Source organism: Suricata suricatta, chromosome 12 (genome assembly GCF_006229205.1).
Source record: "Suricata suricatta isolate VVHF042 chromosome 12, meerkat_22Aug2017_6uvM2_HiC, whole genome shotgun sequence".
Taxonomy (NCBI): domain Eukaryota; kingdom Metazoa; phylum Chordata; class Mammalia; order Carnivora; family Herpestidae; genus Suricata; species Suricata suricatta.
This window is the reverse complement of record NC_043711.1, coordinates 10396880-10415678: the sequence shown is the minus strand read 5'-3', so window position 1 is coordinate 10415678 and position 18799 is coordinate 10396880. Positions and strand designations below refer to the sequence as shown.

Sequence of the window (18799 nt, the reverse complement as noted above, 5' to 3'; positions counted from 1 at the left end):
CTCATTTATAATCAATTTATTTAAGATGTGAAAAAAATGAAATGTCTGTTGAAATTAGCAATGGAAGGATTATTGTTGAAAATTAAGTGGTGAGAATAAAAGATCAGTTGGATGAGACTAAAGAAGGAATGTAGAATACTGTCTTCCAGATAATTTGAACATTTCTAAAGAGTTTTGCATGAAAATACACTATTAGGTATGGAAGGGTGTGCCATGAGGGATTTAAACAATATTTTTAAGATGGGGTATTTTGGGGCATATTCCGTGTCCTTTAGAAAGGTCCAGACCAATGGAGAGAGCCACTACCTTGCTCCTGAAGTTCTGGGTACATACATTTCACAGAATCATCTCTCTATGAAGTATTCACTTGAACACACAGGCATATGCTAGAGGGCTTTATTATGGACTTATTCATGACCTGGAGGAAGAATATATTTTTGGGTTTATTGGCCACTTACTTTCCCTGTTGTAAATTATCAGTGTAATTTCTTTGCTTTTCATATTGGTTCTGAGTGTTCTTATTGTTTGGTTGGTTGCTCTTACTAAATCATTTTTTTTCTTCTTGATTTCATTCTTTCAAACAAATGATTCCGCTCCTGAAGCCAATATTACACTATATTTTAACCAACTAGAATTTAAATGAAAACTTTAAAAAAAGAAAAATAATTGTAAATTTTAAGCCAAGGTTAGTATTTGTTGTTTAATTCTTGTACGTATGTACAGATATATCTTCTGGGTAGTGTAAGAGTTTATAAATTTTGAGTGGCCAAATTTATGAGTCGTTCATACTTAGTTTCTGTGCGTTTTGTATGTATTGCCACCTTACCTCACATCTGAGCTTCCTTACTGCTACCTTTGGTTTTGTGATTAGATCTATTTTCCAAACTAGCAATCATCCTTCTGCCGTCCTGTGGAAACATGAATTTCTCATGCATCCAACTTATGTCTTTCTCACAAGTATGTGTGACTCCATTTCTGTTTATATAGGATGAAATAATAATTTTATAGACTGCTCCTTGCATTATTTTTAGAGTCAATTATAATTCTTCTTTTCCTATTCCTTTTTTAGGTTTTGCCCATTCCATTTTGATTTTGAGACCTGTGTCCATGTGATGAAATTGTTATTTTATATCTTTTCCTACAGAAAACATTTTTAATTCAATTTTAATTAATAATGTTATTTTGAATTCACTGTATTTATCCCTGTTTTATTTTCTCTGCTATTCCTTTTATTTTTAAATTCCATTTTCTTTGTTTTTTAATAATAGTTTATTATTAAATTAGTTTCCATATAACACCCAGTGCTTCTCCCCACAAGTGCCCCCCTCCATGACCTGTGTTTCTATCTAAATGCACACATTTATGAAACAGCAAAATTGAAGGAATGAAGTGAGGTCCTGCTCGTTTGGCTCTTACATTAAATGAAGAAAGTAGAGTGGGTGAAATAAATGGGTATAGGACACAATATTCTCCGGGATATACGGAAGAAGAAAGGAAATAGGTTTTCAAGGAACAAACAGGATTTTACAGAGTAGACTGTAGGGACGCCTACCCATGTTGGATAAATCAGGAACATGAGTAGAATTGCCCAATGAGTTTGTTTAAAAAGAGATTCAAACCCAGAACCCAAAGAAATTTGAGAGACGAACAGCCTCATATGTTACTGGGCCATATGAGAAAAAGTGTGGTCATAGGAATAAATATGGAATAAAAGGCAAACAAGGGCCTGATGTGGACACTGTATGAGGCGAACAGGTAATAAAGGTGCAGTCAGGGTGCAGTCCCTGCCCCTGGAGGTGAGCCAGCACCCACACTGGCTCTCACTCCCTCTGCACCCTGGCTCTTGTAAAGGGCTCTCTTTTCATACTGCTTTTCCCTCATTAGCAGGACCTGCACTTCTTTTAAAAGTGTTCTTGTTTTTACTGCATTGCATAAGCATGTTGACTGTATCCAAGAGAAAAGCATGCCCTTTACATGTGACTCAGCTTGTACGGGAACTGCAGAAACAAACACGTTTGTGCACACGCACACATAACTCAACAAGGAGAACCACGAGTGGGTTGTCTGCACCCGCACCACGTACGATGCACTCTGATATTTTCTCTTGTGTCTTAGTTTTTCTATCTAGTTGAGTTTTGCAAATCACACCCTGACCCCACACAGGGTCCCAATCTCAGAATATGGAAAACATTACTCTCCCTGGTTCACTGTTCCTGTGGGAGTAGCTTCCATTTCTCTCTCTCTCTCTCTCTCTCTCTCTCTCTCTCTCTCTCTCTCTTCATTGGCAACTTCTTTGAGCACAATTTCTGATTCCTTCATGCAATATGTATTTATTCCCAGTGTCCCCAACCAAATTATGTCTGGATGTAAAGGGTGGGAGTGTGTATAACACCCCCAGAACCCCCATGTCTAGCAGGGAAACATGTATAGAATTAAATAAAAACTAGTTATGACCCCTGCATCTAAATTGTCACAAAAGAAAAAGAAAGTCTTATTTCTGTGTGAATGTTAAAACACACACACACACACACACACACACACACACACACACAGATTCATGAAGGAGATGACTCCTTGCTTCTGAAACAGGAGAGGGGATTTTCAAGAGAGAAAGGAGGTGAAAATTTCCAAATAGACCAGTGGGTGACTCCAAGCAGAGGGAAGTAGGTGTTAAAGGCTGATAGGATTGATTTGGATGAGGCGTTGTGAGTGCGAAGCTGGTGGTTCAGTCAAGCCAAGTGTTGGGAGGTATGGAATTTGAGGTTCATTCTCCAGTGGAGAGTCAAATGAAAGGCATTAATTCAAGAAAGTGGACAGTAACATAATTGTAATATAGAAAGATCTCTCAGGTAAGTGTGAATATTGGCTAGAAGGCTGCCAGCCTGTGATAGGTGGAAACAGGACAAAAACTGAAACAAGGCTGTGTAATAGGGGCCCCAGAGGTGGGGAAGTAACGGGAACATTTGAGAGAAGAAAAAAAAATCAGTCAAATCTCCTCACCAGTGAGAAGCACCCATTATCAACATAGGGAACTGTGCTCAGTTCTTTATGGCATATTCACTAAATCTGTCAACCACGTGAGCAGTATGAGTACCTCTAGTCCTACTATTTTGGGAAGAATGTTTACATTTACAATAGTTTGGTTGGGAAGATGGGGGAAGAGAAGAGAGCGAAAAATCACGAGAGTCATTAAGGATAGAAAACAAATTGAGGGGTGATGGGGGCTGGTGGGTGTGGGATGGGCTACATGGGTGATGCAGATTAAGGAGGGCACTTGTGAAGAGCATTGGGTGTTACCAGTGATTTGTTTCTGAATTCTATTCCTGAAAACGATTAGTTGCATGGTCTGTTAACTGAGTAGAATTTAAATGTAAAAAGAGCAGTTTGGTTGGTTCTCCAAGTTAAAAAAACAAACATCTGTAGATCCAAAGTTCAAAATACAAGTTTCTGATGATAAAAGTTTTGCATTTTATATCACTTGTAAGTGGGTTTTTTTAAGCAAATAATCATTTAAAACCCCCCACTTTGGTTGTACTTTGTGTATTTCTTTTAGCGAAATGTAATGTTTTCCCTTGCTTGTCATTTGGTGGGAGGCCTTGATAACTAAAGCATCTCAACTTTTCTTTTGGATAAATTGCTTTTTGCTGCTTCATTATCCTGGGCTTCAGGGAGATACACCTGAGGTTGGGGTGTTACCAGAATCAGGGACACATTCTTATCCCCATCGCTAGGGGTCCCCTCAGCTCATTAGATCTTTCAGCCACTTTTCTTGCTCTCAGCTCTTGACATAATATTTTAATTTCTTTAAATATTGGACATGAAAAGTTCATATTAATATGGAGTCCATGTTTACATGCTCATAGAAGACTTAACTACTGAAGTTTGGATGTATTGTCACATATTTAGAGCAAAGAAAATCTCTTGTCAACAGCTTGCCTTATATCAGTGTTTGCCTAATTAATGTGCCTTGAGGTGAGAATAGTCTGGTTGCAACATAGTCCTAGGAGACTATACTGTGTGCATGTATTTGTGTGTGTGTGTGTGTGTGTGTGTGTGTGTGTGTGTGTGCATGCACATCTGGAGCTGTTCTCAAAGCAGAAGTCCTGGGTTCCATAGATGCATAATGTGACCCTCAATATATAGATGCCAGATTATTACCCCACACATGAAGATAAGAGGGGGCATTTCTATTAAAAGATTTCTTGGAAACAAAATTAATAATGTGCAAGGAACACCATGTAAGGGAGGGATTCCTTGTGTTGTGAAGTTTCATTGCAGGGAAGGTGACCTTGTTCCTCAGTATTCCCTGCCACTGTCTCTCACCACTCTTCCTCTTGCTCATTCCCCTCAGCACACTGGCTTTCCTTTGAGTGTTGTTTTTAAAAACAACAAGTAAACCAACCAGAAGAAGAATGGTGAAGTGGAGTGGGAGATACTGGCTTCCAGTCAAGGAATGAATGACTTACAGGAGTAATAGGAACAGTAGAAGGACTATGGTCAGTGATACTGCCATAGCATTGTGTGGTGACAGATGGCGGCTCCACATGTGGTGAGCAGGGTGTGATGTCTAAACTTGTTGAATCACTGTTGTACACCCCAAACTAATGTAACATGGTGCGTCAACCACCCCCAAGTTTTAAAAATTAATTTTAAAAAACTATGAGTTTTCTCAGAGTCTCTGCACTGGTCATTCCCTGTGATAGGCACACTTTCCTTCAGAGGACTTTGTGTCTCCTTCTGTCTCCTTGAGGCCTCTGTTTAGATGTGTTTTGGTACACGTGAATAACCAGTAAAAAATAACACCTCCATCCACTCTTTTCTTTATACTAGCTTTTTTTTTCTTTGTAGCACCTGTTACTTTCTGGTATTTTATCTGATCTTTCATTTGCTTATCCTCTTTCTCCATCACTGAACCTTACTTAACATTACTGAAGACATTTTTTTGACACCTGTACTCTTTGCCAGGAAATAAGTCAGTGCTCAAGGTTATTCCTCAACCTCATAACAGAATTTCTCATTAAGTATAGAATACATGAGTAGTTGGGGAAAAAGCTGAGTGTGGGATGTGAATTCCTTGTAGAGCTGACATGATGGAGTCCCCAGAAGGGACAAATTCCATCCAAAAAACTATGGATATTGAATTTTTGAATGCAAATAAAAATCAAAGAATTTCAATGATATTTGCAATGTTTGTTGTTGAGAATCCTGGTCATGCTAATTTTTGTTCTCTGGTAGTCACCTGCAGCACATGGAACCAGGAAATGATACACAAATTTCAGAGTTTCTTCTTCTGGGACTATCAAAGGAACCAGAACTGCAGCCCCTCATCTTTTGGCTTTTCCTCTCCATGTACCTGATCTCTGTATTTGGGAACCTGCTCATCATCCTGGCCGTCAGCTCTGACTCCCACCTCCACATGCCCATGTACTTCTTCCTCTCCAACCTGTCCCTTGTAGACATCTGCTTCACCTCCACCACCATCCCGAAGATGCTGTGGAACACCCAGACTCAGAGCAAAGTCATAACCTATGCAGGCTGCATCACACAGATGTACTTTTTCCTACTTTTTGCAGGATTAGACAACTTTCTTTTGGCTGTGATGGCCTATGACCGATTCGTGGCCATCTGTCACCCCTTGCACTACACAGTCATCATGAAACCCACCTACTGTGGGCTGCTAGTTTTGGTGTCCTGGATGATGAGCACCATGAATTCCATATTACAAAGCTTAATGGTGTTGTGGCTGTCCTTCTGTACAGAGGTGGAAATCTCCCACTTTTTCTGTGAAATCAATCTGGTGGTCCGACTTGCCTGTTCTGACACCTTTCTTAATGACATGCTGATGTATTTTGCAGCTGGATTGTTGGGTGGTGCTTCCCTAGCTGGGATCCTTTACTCCTATTCTAAGATAGTTTCCTGCATATGTGGGATCTCATCAGCTAAAGGCAAATATAAGGCATTTTCTACCTGTGCATCTCACCTCTCAATTGTTTCCTTATTTTATTGTACGAGCCTAGGAGTGTACCTTAGCTCCGCTGCTACCCAGAATTCCCACTCAAGTGCTGTAGCCTCAGTGATGTACACAGTGGTCACGCCCATGCTGAACCCCTTCATCTACAGCCTGAGGAACAGAGACATAAAGCGGGCTCTGAAAAGAATCAGTGGGGTGCCAGTGATGTAAGGACCAATTATCCTGGGGCTCAAGATGTGCCATGTTTGCAGGTCTCAAAGCCTCAGAGCCAGGAGCTCTTATTCTTTGATCAGACTGTGAAAGTAGAATTTGCCCCTACTATTTATTTCTTGAAATTTCCATTTGTTTGAGTTCAACTTCTCCATACATTTCAATAACTCGCCTTGTTAATCTTCTGATCTGTATGAGAGACGGTTTCTCCTCTGTGCACTTTCATATGTTCCCAATGTTTTCCCAAACATTGGATCACAAATGCCTATAAATCTCTGTATCTTACAATGGGCAAGTTGGATTTTATTTTATTTCTTTCCAAGATTTTATTTAAATTTACATAGTAAACATATCGTGTAGAATTGGTTTCAGCACTAGAATTTAGTGATTCATCACTTACACAGTTATCATCACAAGTGCCCTTCTTAATGCCCCTCACCCATTTAGTCCATCCTCCCAACCACTTCCCTTCCGGTAACCCTCAGTTTGTTCTCTATTATAAGAGTCTCTTTTGAAAAAAAATACTCAGAAAAGTAGGGTTAGAAAGAATATGCCTTAAAATGATAAAAGCCATATATGAATGTCCATATTATCCTCAGTGGGGGGAAATGGAGTTCTTTCTTCCTAAGATCATGAACATAAGAGGCATGCCATTTTCATTATTGTTATTCAATAGTATTTGAAGTCCTAGCCTCAGGATTCAGAAAATAAAAAGAAATAAAAGGCATCCAGTTTGGCAAGGAAGAAGTCAAACTTTCACTCTTGGCAGATAACATGAGACTCTTCTCTGGAAACCTGAAGACTCCACCAAAAGAATTGCTAGAGCTGATACACAAATTCAGTTAAGTGTCAGGTTATAAAACCCATCTAGAGAAATAGGTTGCATTTCTATACACCAATAATGAAGCAGCAGAAAGAGATTTCAAGGAATTCATCCCACTTCCAATTACACAAAAACAACCTAAGATACCTAGGAATAAACCTAAAGTGTGATCATCTACACATGAAAACTAGGGAAAGTTTATGAAGGAAACTGATGAAGAACCAAAGAAATGGAAAAATATTCCATGTTCATGGATTGGAAAACAAATATTGTTAAAACGTTGATACTACCCAAAGCAATCTACATATTTAATACAATCCCCATAAATATAACACAATCGTTCTTCACAGAGCTAGAAAAACCAGTCCTAAAATTTGTATGGACCAAGAAAAGCCCCATAATAGTCAAAACAATTCTAAGAAAGAAAACCGAAGCTGGAGGCATCAGAATTCCAGAATCAAGATATATATCAAAGCTGTAATCATCAAGACAGTATGGTATTGACACAAAAACAGACACACAGACCAATGGAATAGAATGGAGAACCCAGAAATGGACCCACAAATGTATGGCCAATTAATCTTTGACAAAGCAGGAAAGAGTATCCAATGGAAAAAAGATGGCCTCTTTAACAGGTGGTGCTGCGAGAACTGTACAGCAACATGCAGAAGGATGAAACTAGACCACTCTCTTATACCATACACAAAAATAAACTCAAAATGGATGAAGGACCTGAATGTAAGACAGGAAACCATCAAAACCCTAGAGGAGAAAGCAGGAAACAGCCTCCTTGACCTCAACCACAGCAATTTCCTACTCGAGACATCCCCAAAAGCAAGGGAATCAAGAACCAAAAGAAACTTTTGGGACCTCATCAAGATACAAAGCTTCTGCACTGCAAAGGAAACAAACAAACAAACAAACAAAAAACAACAACTAATAGGTAACCAGTGGAATAGGAAAAGATTGTGGCAAATGACATATCAGATAAAGGGCTACTATCCGAAATCTACAAGGAACTCATCTAACTCCACACCCGAAGAACGAATCATTCAGTGAAGAAATGGGCAGAAAACATGAAAAGACATTTCTCTAGGGAGGACATTCTGATGGCCAATAGACACATGAAATGATGCTCAGCGTCACTCAACATCAGGGAAACACAAATCAAAACCACACTGAGATACCACCTCACACCAGTCAGAGTGGCTAAAATGAACAAATCAAGAGACTATAGATGCTGGTGAGGATGTGGAGAAATGGGCACCCTCCTACACTGTTGGTGGGAATGTAAACGGATACAGCCACTCAGGAGAACAGTGTGGAGGTTCTTCAAAAACCTATCGGTAGAACTCCCCTATGACCCACCAATAGCACTGCTGGGGATTTACCCAAGTGGTACAGAAGTGCTGATGCATAGGGGCACATATACCCCAATGTTCATAGGGGCACTTTCAACAATAGCCAAATCATGGGAAGAGCCTAAATGTCCATCAAGTGATGAATGGATCAAGAAGATGTGGTTTGTATATGCAATGGAACACTACATGCAATGAGAAAGAATGAAATATGGCCATTTGTAGCAAAGTGGATGGACCTCGAGGGTGTCATGCTAAGCGAAATGTCAGGCAGAGAAGGACAGATACCATATGTTAGCACTCATAGGTCTAATAAGAGAAAACTAACTAAGGACCATGAAGTGCGGAAGGAAGAAAAAGAGATAGGGAGAGGGAGGCAAATCATGAGAGACTCTTGAATACTGAAAACGAACTGAGGGATGAAGGGGGAGGAGGAAAGGGGAAGGGGAATGATGGTTATGGAGGAGGGCACTTATGGGGAAGAGCACTGGCTGTTTTATGGAAACCAACATGACAATAAACTATATATTTAAAAAAAAAGAAATGAGTAGACACTTTTCCAAGAGAAACTTTCTGATGGCTAATAGACACATGAAAAGATGCTCAACATCTCTTATCATAAAGAAAATATAAATCAAAACCATAGTGAGTTACCACCTCACACATGTCAGATGGCAAAAATTAACATCTCATGTAACACTAGATGTTGGCAAGGATGCAGAAAAGTGGAAACTTTTGCACTCCATTTGGGAATGCAAACTGGTGTAGTCATTCTGGAAAACTGTATGGAGGTTTCCCTCCCAAAAATTAAAAATGGAACTACCCTATGGTGCAGCAATTGCACTACTAGGTATTTATCCAAGGGACACAAGGGTGGTAGTTTGAACAGTCACATGCACCCCAACATTTATAGCAGCACTGTCAACAATGCACAAAGCATGGAAATAGCCCAAATGTCTGTTGACTGATGAATTGATAAAGAAGTGGTATATATAGGCTCTGAAATATTACTTGGTGGTCCAAAAGAATCAAATCTTGCCATTTGCAAGAACATGGATGGAACTAGCTTGTAGTATGATAAAAAATTTTGGTCAGTCAGAGAAAGGCAAATATATAATTTTACTCCTATGTGGAATTTAAGTAGCAAAACCTATGATCATAGAGGAATGAAAGCAAAAATAAGATACAGGGATGGAGACGAACCATAGGAGACTCTGAAAGACAGACAGCAGCTGATGATTACTGGACGGGAGGTGGATGCAGGAATGGGTTAGATGGGTCATGGGCATTAACGAGGCCACTTGTGATAAGCACTGGTTGTTTTATGTAAATGATGGATCATTTAATTATATTCCTAAAATCATTATTACACTATATGTTAACGAACTTGATTAAATAAAAAAGTAAATTTTAAAAGTTAAAAAAAAGTAAATAATTCATACCACTAAACAACAAAAAACAATGAGCAGAGAATCTGAATAAACATTTCCCTAAAGAAGACATCCAGATGTCCAGAGACAAATGACATATGCTCTTCATCACTTATCAGCAGGGAAATGCAAATCAAAACCACAGTTGAGATATCAACTCGCATCTCAGAATGGCTAAAATAAAAAACTCAACAAACAACAAGTGCTGGTGATGATGTGGAGAAAAAGGTACCTTGCACACTTTGGGTTGGAATGCAAATGGATGCAGCCACTCTGGAAGTGAGTATGTAGGGCCCTCAAAACTTAAATATAAGGCTACCTAATGATTCAATAATTTCACTACTGTTTCCAAAGAAAACAAAAATGCTAAATTGAAAAGTTATATGCATCCCTAGGTTTATTGCAGAATTCTTTACAGCAGACAGAATATGGAAGCAACCTACATGTATATCAATAAATGAATGGATAAGGAAAATGTGGTACACAGACACAGACACAGATACACTCACATACACACACATGAATATTTATCTGATATGTCATTTGCAAATGTCTCCCATTCTGTAGGAAGCCTTTAAATTCTCTCAATTGTTTTCCTTACTGTGCAGAAGCTTTCATGTTGGTGAAGTCCCAATAGTTCATGTTTGCTTTGGTTTCCCTTTCCTCCTGCAGCATGTCTGAGAAGAAGTTGTTCTATCTGAGGCTGAAGAAATAGCTGCTTGTGTTCTCCCCTAGGATTTTGATGGTTCCTGCCTCACATTTAGGTCTTTTGTCCATTTTCAATTCATGTTTGTGTATGGTGTAAGAAAGTGATCCATTTAATTTGCATGTTGCTAACCAATTTTGCAACACCATTGTAGAAGAGACTGACTTTTTTCCATTGGATATTCTTTCCTGCTTTGTTGAAGATTGATCATATCATTGTGGGTCCATTTCTCGGTTCTCTATTCTGTATCCTTGATCTATGTGTCTGATTTATGCCAGTACCATACTGTCTTGATGACCACAGATTTGTAGCGTAGCTTGAATTACTGAGTATTTTACAAATGTCAACTTTTACCTGTATTAAAAATACAAAACTCCTAGTTGATTCATCAAAAGAATTATGAACCCAGGACTATTGTAATCATGGTTTTATAGCAAATGGACACACCTTTGCTTGGTGACGAGGGAATAGGAATTTTCTACACCATCAGGAGTTGTGTTCCTACCACAACCCATGTCTTGGAGAGCCAAGGATCATAGTCAAAACAGGTTCCTGAGCCTTAGATTTGGAAAAACAAAACAAAACTTTCACTCAAGTCTGTGAAAAGTTTCAATGTTAGAGTCCTGGAATCTAAGAAAGATCGAGGAGGAGGAATAAAAAAAACGATCTGCCTGAATTCTAACCTGATATCTTGGGAACAGAGAATCTACAGAAAGAAATTCCATTCTGTCGAGATATGTTCCCATGGGGAGCTGAGCTCAGGGGCTGGAGTAATAATGGACGTGTGTCTAAGGGGGAGGAACAGGGAGCAGACACAGCAAACATAAGAGCTGTAAATATCTCCTCTGCTGCAGAGCCTGAACATGTTCTGCCTGAAGCTGGAGGAAACATGGTTTTTGCATTTGGGTTCTTAAGTCTGGCTTGGGGACCCATGCTTCACTCCCTCCTGTTCTGGGAATAGAGCTTGCTCTCCATCATCAACCAACAGGGAGAATTCTGACTTACCCCTGAAGACCTCCCTCTCAGAGACCCCATCCAGGTGAGTCTCAGAGCTCAGCAGGTATGTCAGGAAAGGTTCAGAGAGATTGGAAGATGAAAGCTTTTATCTGAGGTCGGCTGAGAGGATAAGCATCCTGTCCCAGAGCTGAGAGATCATCGTGTTTGTTGGTGCGGTGAACTCATTCATTCATAATCATTTTATTTAATATGTTAAAAAAAAGAAATGTCTGTTGAGCATAGTAATGCAAGGATTATTCTTGACGATTAAGTGGTGGGAATAAAAGTCCTGTTGGATGAGACTAATAGAGGGATGAGGGGGTACTGTCTTCCAGGAAAATTTGAATGCTTCCAAGGAGATTTGTAGTTAAAGGAAATATGAAAATATACTATTAGGTATGGAGGGGGGGGTGTGATGCAGTGAGGGAATTTAAAAAATATTTTTAAGATGGAATTCATTGGAGCATATCCTGTATCCATTAGAAAGATCCAGACCAATGAGGGAGTCACTACCTTGCCGCTGCAGTTCTGCAGACATACATTTCATAGAATCCTCTCTCATATTAGGTATTCTCGTAAACAGTTTATTTAAAACACAAACAGGCATATGCTAGAAGGTTTTATTTTGCAATTATTTCATTACTGGGAAGCAGAATATATTTTTGGGGTGTCTTAGCCATTTACTTATTCTGTCACAAATTATCTGTGAAAGTTTCTTGCCTTGTATACTGGGTCTGAGTGTTCTTATTCTTTTGTTTGTTTATTATTGTTTCTGAATCATTTTCTTTCTTCTTTTAGAGTGCATTCTTTCAAACGAAGGATTCTACTCCTGAAACCAGTAATACACGATGGGTTAACCAATTAGTATTTAAATAAAAACTTGAAACAGACCAACAAAAAAATTCCAAAATTTTAAGCCAAGTTTGCTATTTGCTGTTTAAGTCTTGTATGCATGTACAGATATATTTGCTGGGTGGTGTAAGAGTTTATAAACTTTGAGTGCTTAAATCTATTAGTCAGTCGTATTTTGTCCCTTCCCCATTGCTTTTTATGTGCTTTGTAGTAGTGCCTTTTATATGTATTGCCCCTTACTTCACATCTGTTTTCTTACTGTACCTTTTGCTTTCTGTGATTACGTCTATTTTCTAAACCAACAAGCATCCTTCTTCTGTCCTGTTGAAAGAGGAATTTCTCGTGCATTCAACTTACATCTTTCTTACAAGCACATTTGACTCAACTTATGTTTAGATAAGGTGAAATTATAATTTTAGATATTGCTTCCTGCATTTAAAAATCCTTGATAATTATTATGATATTTTCCTATTCTGTTTTTAGGTTTTTACCCATTCTACTTTGATTTAGACACCTGTGTTCATGTGATGAAATTGTTATTTAATATCTTGTCCTACAGAAGATCATCTTTTTAATTTAAAATTAATTAATAAGGTTATTTTCAATTCATTGTATTTATTCTGATTTTCTTTTCCCTGCTATTCCTTTCATTTTACAAATTCCATTTTCAAAAAATGTGTTTCTATCAAAATGCATATCTTAATGAAACAGCAAAAATGAAGGAAGGAAATGAGGTCTGCTCATTTGGATCTCACATTAAATGAAGAAAGCAGAGCGAGTGAAATGACTGTGTATGTGACATAAAGTTCTCCGGGATATAGAGATGAGGAAAGGAAATAGGTTTTTGAGGCACATACAGGATTTTATTGAGTAGGTTGTACGGACGCCTACACATGTTGGACAAAAATCAGAAATAGGAGTTGAGTTGCCCGATGAATTTGTTAAAAAAAGAGATTAAAATCCAGAACCCAGGAATTATAAAGACACATGAGAGAAGGGCCAGCCTCATCCGTCGCTGGGCCATATGAGAACAAGCGTGTCCAACACATAGGAATGAATATGGAATAAAGGCAAACAAGGGCTTGATGTGGACACTGTGTGATACTGATGAAGTGATGAGTAATGAATGGTCCCTGCCTCTGGAGGTGAGCCAGCACACACACTGGCTGCCCACTCCCTCTGCAACCCGGCTCTTAGATTCTTTCTTCATATTGCTTTTCTCCTCATTAGCAGGAACTGCACTTCTTTTAAAACTACTCTTGCATTTACTGCTGAGGATAGGAAAGTTTTTGACTTTATCCCAGAGCAAAACATACCTTTTGCATGTGATCACGCACATTGAAGGGCAAACACAGAAAGATGCACGTTTGCACACAGGCACATGCATGCATACGGCTCTGCAAGGAGAAACCTGAAAAGATGGGTCTGCAACCTGATCACGTACGATATGCTCTGATATTTTCTTTTGTGCCTTATTTTTTTCTATTCTAGTTTATTCTTGCAGACCACAGCCTGACCGCACACATAGTCCCGTTCTAATGATATGGAAAACATTTCTCTCGTGTCCTCAGGTCCTGTGCTAGTAACTCCCTGTTTCTGTTCTCTCTCTCATCACTGGCAACTACTGAGAGCAGAGCCTCTCCTTCCTACATGCAGTATGTATTTATTCCTAGTGTTCCCACCAAAGTATGTCTGGGAGAAAAGGGCAGGAGTATGCATGATCTGCCCCCGGGCTCCCACAGTCTAGCAGGGAAGCACACATGGAATTAAATAAAAATAACACAGTGATAACCCCAACTTCTTTTTTTTAATAGTTTATTTTCAAATTGGATTCCATATAACACCCAGTGCTTCTCCCCACAAGTGCCCCACACCATGACCATTCACCCACCTCCCTTCTCCTCCCCCTTCAGTCCATGGTTCATTTTGAGTATTCAATAGTCTCTCACTAACCCCGACTTCTAAATAATCACAAGAACCCGTTTTCTTTTTCTGTGACAATGTTAAAGGAAACCACACCCACAAAGATTCATGAAGAAGATGACTCCTTGCTTCTGAAAGAGGAGATGGGATTTTCAAGACAGAGAGGAGGTGAAAAATTCCTAATAGACCAGTGGGCAACTCCAAGCAGAGGGAAACCGGTGTGTAGAGGCTTCGAGCCCTGAGACTGGGGTTCAGGTGAAGGTACATCTCAGAGTCAGTGTGTGTGAGATGGATGTGGGTGAGGTGGTGTGAGTGTGAAGCTGGTGGGCTGGTCAGGGGAGGCAAGCCAAGTGTTGGAAGGTATGGACTTTGGGGTTCATTCTCTAGGGGAGGAGACATTGGGAAGGGGTTAAATTGGGGAGGTGGACAGTAGCGTAATTTCAGTATAGAAAGACCTGTCAGGTAAATGTAAATATTGGCTAGAGGGGTGCAAGCCCATGATAGGCGGAGACAGGACAAAGAACTGAAATAAGGCTGTGGACTTGGGGCCCCAGAGGTGGGAAAAGGATGGGGACATTTGAGAGAAGAAAGAAAAATCAGCCAAATCTCCTCACAGTGAGAAGCACCCATTATCAATAGATGGAACCTTGCTAAGCTCTTTATGGCATATTCACTAAATCTGTCAACCACCTGAGCAGGATGGGTACCTCTAGTCCTACTATTTGGGGAGGATATTCTCATTTACAATAGTTTGGTTGGGAAGGAGGGGGAAGAGAGGGAAACAAATCACAGGAGTCTCATAAGGATAGAAAGTGAACTGAGGGTTGATGGAGACAGGTTGGTGGGGGATGGGCTCAGTTAGTGAGTGCTTAGAGTTTTTCCTCTAATGCAAGACAGATTTTAGAATTTCTCATTAAAGATATAGAATGGATTTGACTGGTTAAAAAATATAGAGAACGGATGAGTGGTTGGGGGAAAAGCTAATTGTGGGGTGTAAGATCCGTTTTAGAGCTGGTGTAGGAGTTCCTGTGAGGGGAAAAATTCTGTACAAAAACTATGGAAATTGGCCTTCTGAATACCAAATAAAAATTGTGAATTTCGATGATATTTCCAATTTCATTATTGAGAAAATTAGTCATGCTATTTTCTTGTTCCCTGGTAGTCACCTCCAGCACATGGAACCAGGAAATGATACACAAATTTCAAAATTTCTTCTTCTGGGATTTTCAGAGGAACCAGAATTACAGCCCCTCATATTTGGGCTCTTCCTTTCCATGTACCTGATCTCTGTTTTGGGGAACCTGCTCATCATCCTGGCTGTCAGCTCTGACTCCCACCTCCACATGCCCATGTACTTCTTCCTCTCCAACCTGTCCCTTGTAGACATCTACTTCACCTCCACCACCATCCCGAAGATGCTGTGGAACACCCAGACTCAGAGCAAAGTCATAAGCTATGAGGACTGCATCACACAGATGCACTTCTTCATACTCTTTGCTGGATTGGACAACTTTCTACTGGCTGTGATGGCCTATGACAGGTTTGTGGCCATCTGTCATCCCCTGCACTACACAGTCATCATGAACCACCGGCTCTGTGGACTGCTAGTTCTGATGTCCTGGATTATGAGTGTCCTGAATTCCTTGTTACAGACTTCAATGGTGTTGGGGCTGTCCTTCTGTACAGAAGTGGAAATCCCCCACTTTTTCTGTGAACTCAGTGACATGGTCCAACTTGTCTGTTCTGACACCTTTCTTAATAACTTGATGATATATCTTACAGCTATGCTGCTAGCTGGTGCTTCCCTAGCTGGGATCCTTTACTCTTATTCTAAGATAGTTTCCTCCATACGTGGGATCTCGTCAGCTCAGGGCAAGTATAAAACATTTTCCACCTGTGCATCTCACCTCTTGGTTGTCTGTTTATTTTACTGTACACTGTTAGGAGTGTACCTTAGCTCCGCTGCCACCCAGAGCTCCCACTCCAGTGCTGTAGCCTCGGTGATATACACGGTGGTCACACCGATGCTGAACCCCTTCATCTACAGCCTGAGGAACAGAGACATAAAGAGGGCTCTGAAGAGAATTGTTGGGGTTCCAGCAATGTAAAGGGCAACCAAGCTGAATCTAAAGACATGCCCCGTGAGTGCAGGGCTCAAAGCCAGAAACTGCTAATCTTTGATCAGACTGGAGAAGTAGAATCTGCTTCTTCTATTTATTTCCTGGAATTTCCATGTGTTTGAATTCAACTTCTCTATACATTGAAGTAACTCACTTAAGCTTCTTCTCTGTCTGATATACCATTTCACCTTTGTTCATTTTCATATGTTCCCCACATTTTCTCCAACCTTGGATCACAAATGCCTGGAAATTTCTGCATCTTACAGTGGACAAGCTGGATTTCTTAAAAATAATGTCATTTCAAATAACTTAGACCATGCCACGTAAATTTTCCTTAGATTTCCCAAAAGAATAATTATGAGTTGGGTTATTCATGTGGAAAACATTACTACATTTGGCCACTAAGTCCTCTATGTAATTTTATTGTCAATGAAAATACAAAACCACTGTGTTAGCCTGGAGTCTGTTATTTTTTTGTACACCACATTTTTAAGTACTCTTTGATACTGTGGACTCTAACAGTGTTCCATTTAAGACTCAGGCTATTGACACCAATGCTTTGGTAGGAAAGCCCAGTCACTCCACATGTCCTTGTGCTTGTGGACATGCCCACAGCCATTTCCCTGACCAGAGCATGTTCTGTGATGGTACAGGACCTTGGGTTCTTATTTTTGTCACAAGACGCACGCCAGCGACACCCATCTGGGAACTCTCAAAACACAAGGTTTATTACTCACATATGCTGGAAAGCATGAGGGATGCCCAAAGGTCTTTCAGGGAGGTCTCAATGGGGTTGAGAGAGAGAGAGAGAGAGAGAGCCACTGAAGGATCTGGTTCTCTTGAGGATGATGGCCAGAGTGGCTAGCAGTTTGCGAGTTCACACCTTATTGGACAATTTTATATGAGTAGATTTGGGCTACCGAAGGGAAAAAGCAGGGTCCCTCCTGGGCTGTTATTTTAGTTACCCAGAGCTTTCTAAACTGGTCCTTCATGGCTGGGGCAGGCTCAGTGCTAATATGGTAATCAACACACACCAGGGAAATACTTTATTCTTTGGATAAATATAGTTATTAATAAATATGTTTGGTTGTCTTTGAAATGAATGCTTCAGAAATCTAAAGCTTAATTACTGGTATTGACAGTATCATCAAAAGCTTAATATCTCTACAAACATGCTATTGTATTTCATAACAGATCTTCTGATTTTATTCTATGATTCAGTGTGGTGCCCAGAAAGCCTACCCTAGCCCCTGACAAGATCTGATTGGCATAATAAATTCCCAGCGGAGTCTACAGAGAAAGGCAAATTTGAATAAATAATCAACCTGATATATACTTAGTATAAGGATGATCAGTGGGTGTACCTCGAGTGTGTCATGCTAATTAAGTCATTAAGTCTTTCTTCATTCATTTTATTCTATATATTTTTTACTTTTTAAATATTTTCTTGCATTTTTTTCTTCTGTTTTTTTTCTCTATTCTATCAAGCTTCTTTCAACAACCAGACCAAAATACACCTAGGATCTAGCTTCCTTTCCTACGGTTTTGTGTTGTTTTTAATTTTTTAATTTTAATGTGTTATTTCATTAACTCTTTTTCTTCCTTCAAAATGAAGGAATTCACACCAAAAGAAAGAACAAGAAGAAATGACAGCCAGGGTTTTAATCAACACAGATATGAGCAAGATGTCTGAATTATAATTTAGAACCACAGTAATAAGAATGTTAAGTTCGGCTGTAAAAAGCATAGAAGCCCTTTCTGTGGAGATAAAAGAAGTACAAAACATCAGGATGAAATTCAAAATGCTCTATCCGAGATGCAATGTCAAATAGAGGCCATTATGGCAAGAATGGACAAAGCAGAGTAGATATAGATGACAAAATTATGGAGAATAATGATGCAGAAAAAAAACAGGGAAACTAAGGCAAAAGAGCAGGATACAAGAATTGGAGAACTCAGTAACTTATTAAAAAGGCATAATATCTGAATCGTAAGAATTCTAGAAGATGAAGAGACAGAAAAAGGGGAAATACGTTTATATGAGCAAATTAGAGCTGAAAACTTTCCTAATCTGGGGAAAGACACAGACATCAAAATCCAAGAAGCACAGAAAACTCTCATTAGATTCAACAAAAACTGACCATGACCAAGGCATGTCACACTCAAATTCACAAACTACACAGACAAGGAAAGAATTATGAAAGGTGGATGGAAAAAAGAAGTCCTTAATCTTGAAAGGAATACAAATGAGATTCACAGCAGACTGTTCTACAGAATGTTAGCAGATTAGAAAGATTGGCATAATATTCAATGTACTGAGTAGGAAAAATATGCAGCCAAGAATTATTTATCCAGCAAGACTGTCATTCACACACACACACACACACACACACACACACACACACACACA

The 18799-nt window shown here is 39.5% G+C and overlaps 2 protein-coding genes across 2 annotated transcripts; both read left to right on the top strand.

Annotated features, from left to right (window-relative positions):
- The first annotated feature begins 5239 nt into the window (after positions 1-5239).
- On the top strand, positions 5240-6181 carry LOC115273803 (olfactory receptor 7A17-like). The gene has a single exon (XM_029917056.1). It carries the CDS (start codon positions 5249-5251, stop codon positions 6179-6181), a length of 933 nt encoding a protein of 310 aa, XP_029772916.1. The 5' UTR covers positions 5240-5248.
- Positions 6182-15426: 9245 nt separating this feature from the next.
- LOC115274257 (olfactory receptor 7A5-like) lies at positions 15427-16377 on the top strand. Its single transcript, XM_029917698.1, has one exon. The coding sequence runs from the start codon at positions 15445-15447 to the stop codon at positions 16375-16377; it is 933 nt and encodes a 310-aa protein (XP_029773558.1). The 5' UTR covers positions 15427-15444.
- Positions 16378-18799: the final 2422 nt, after the last annotated feature.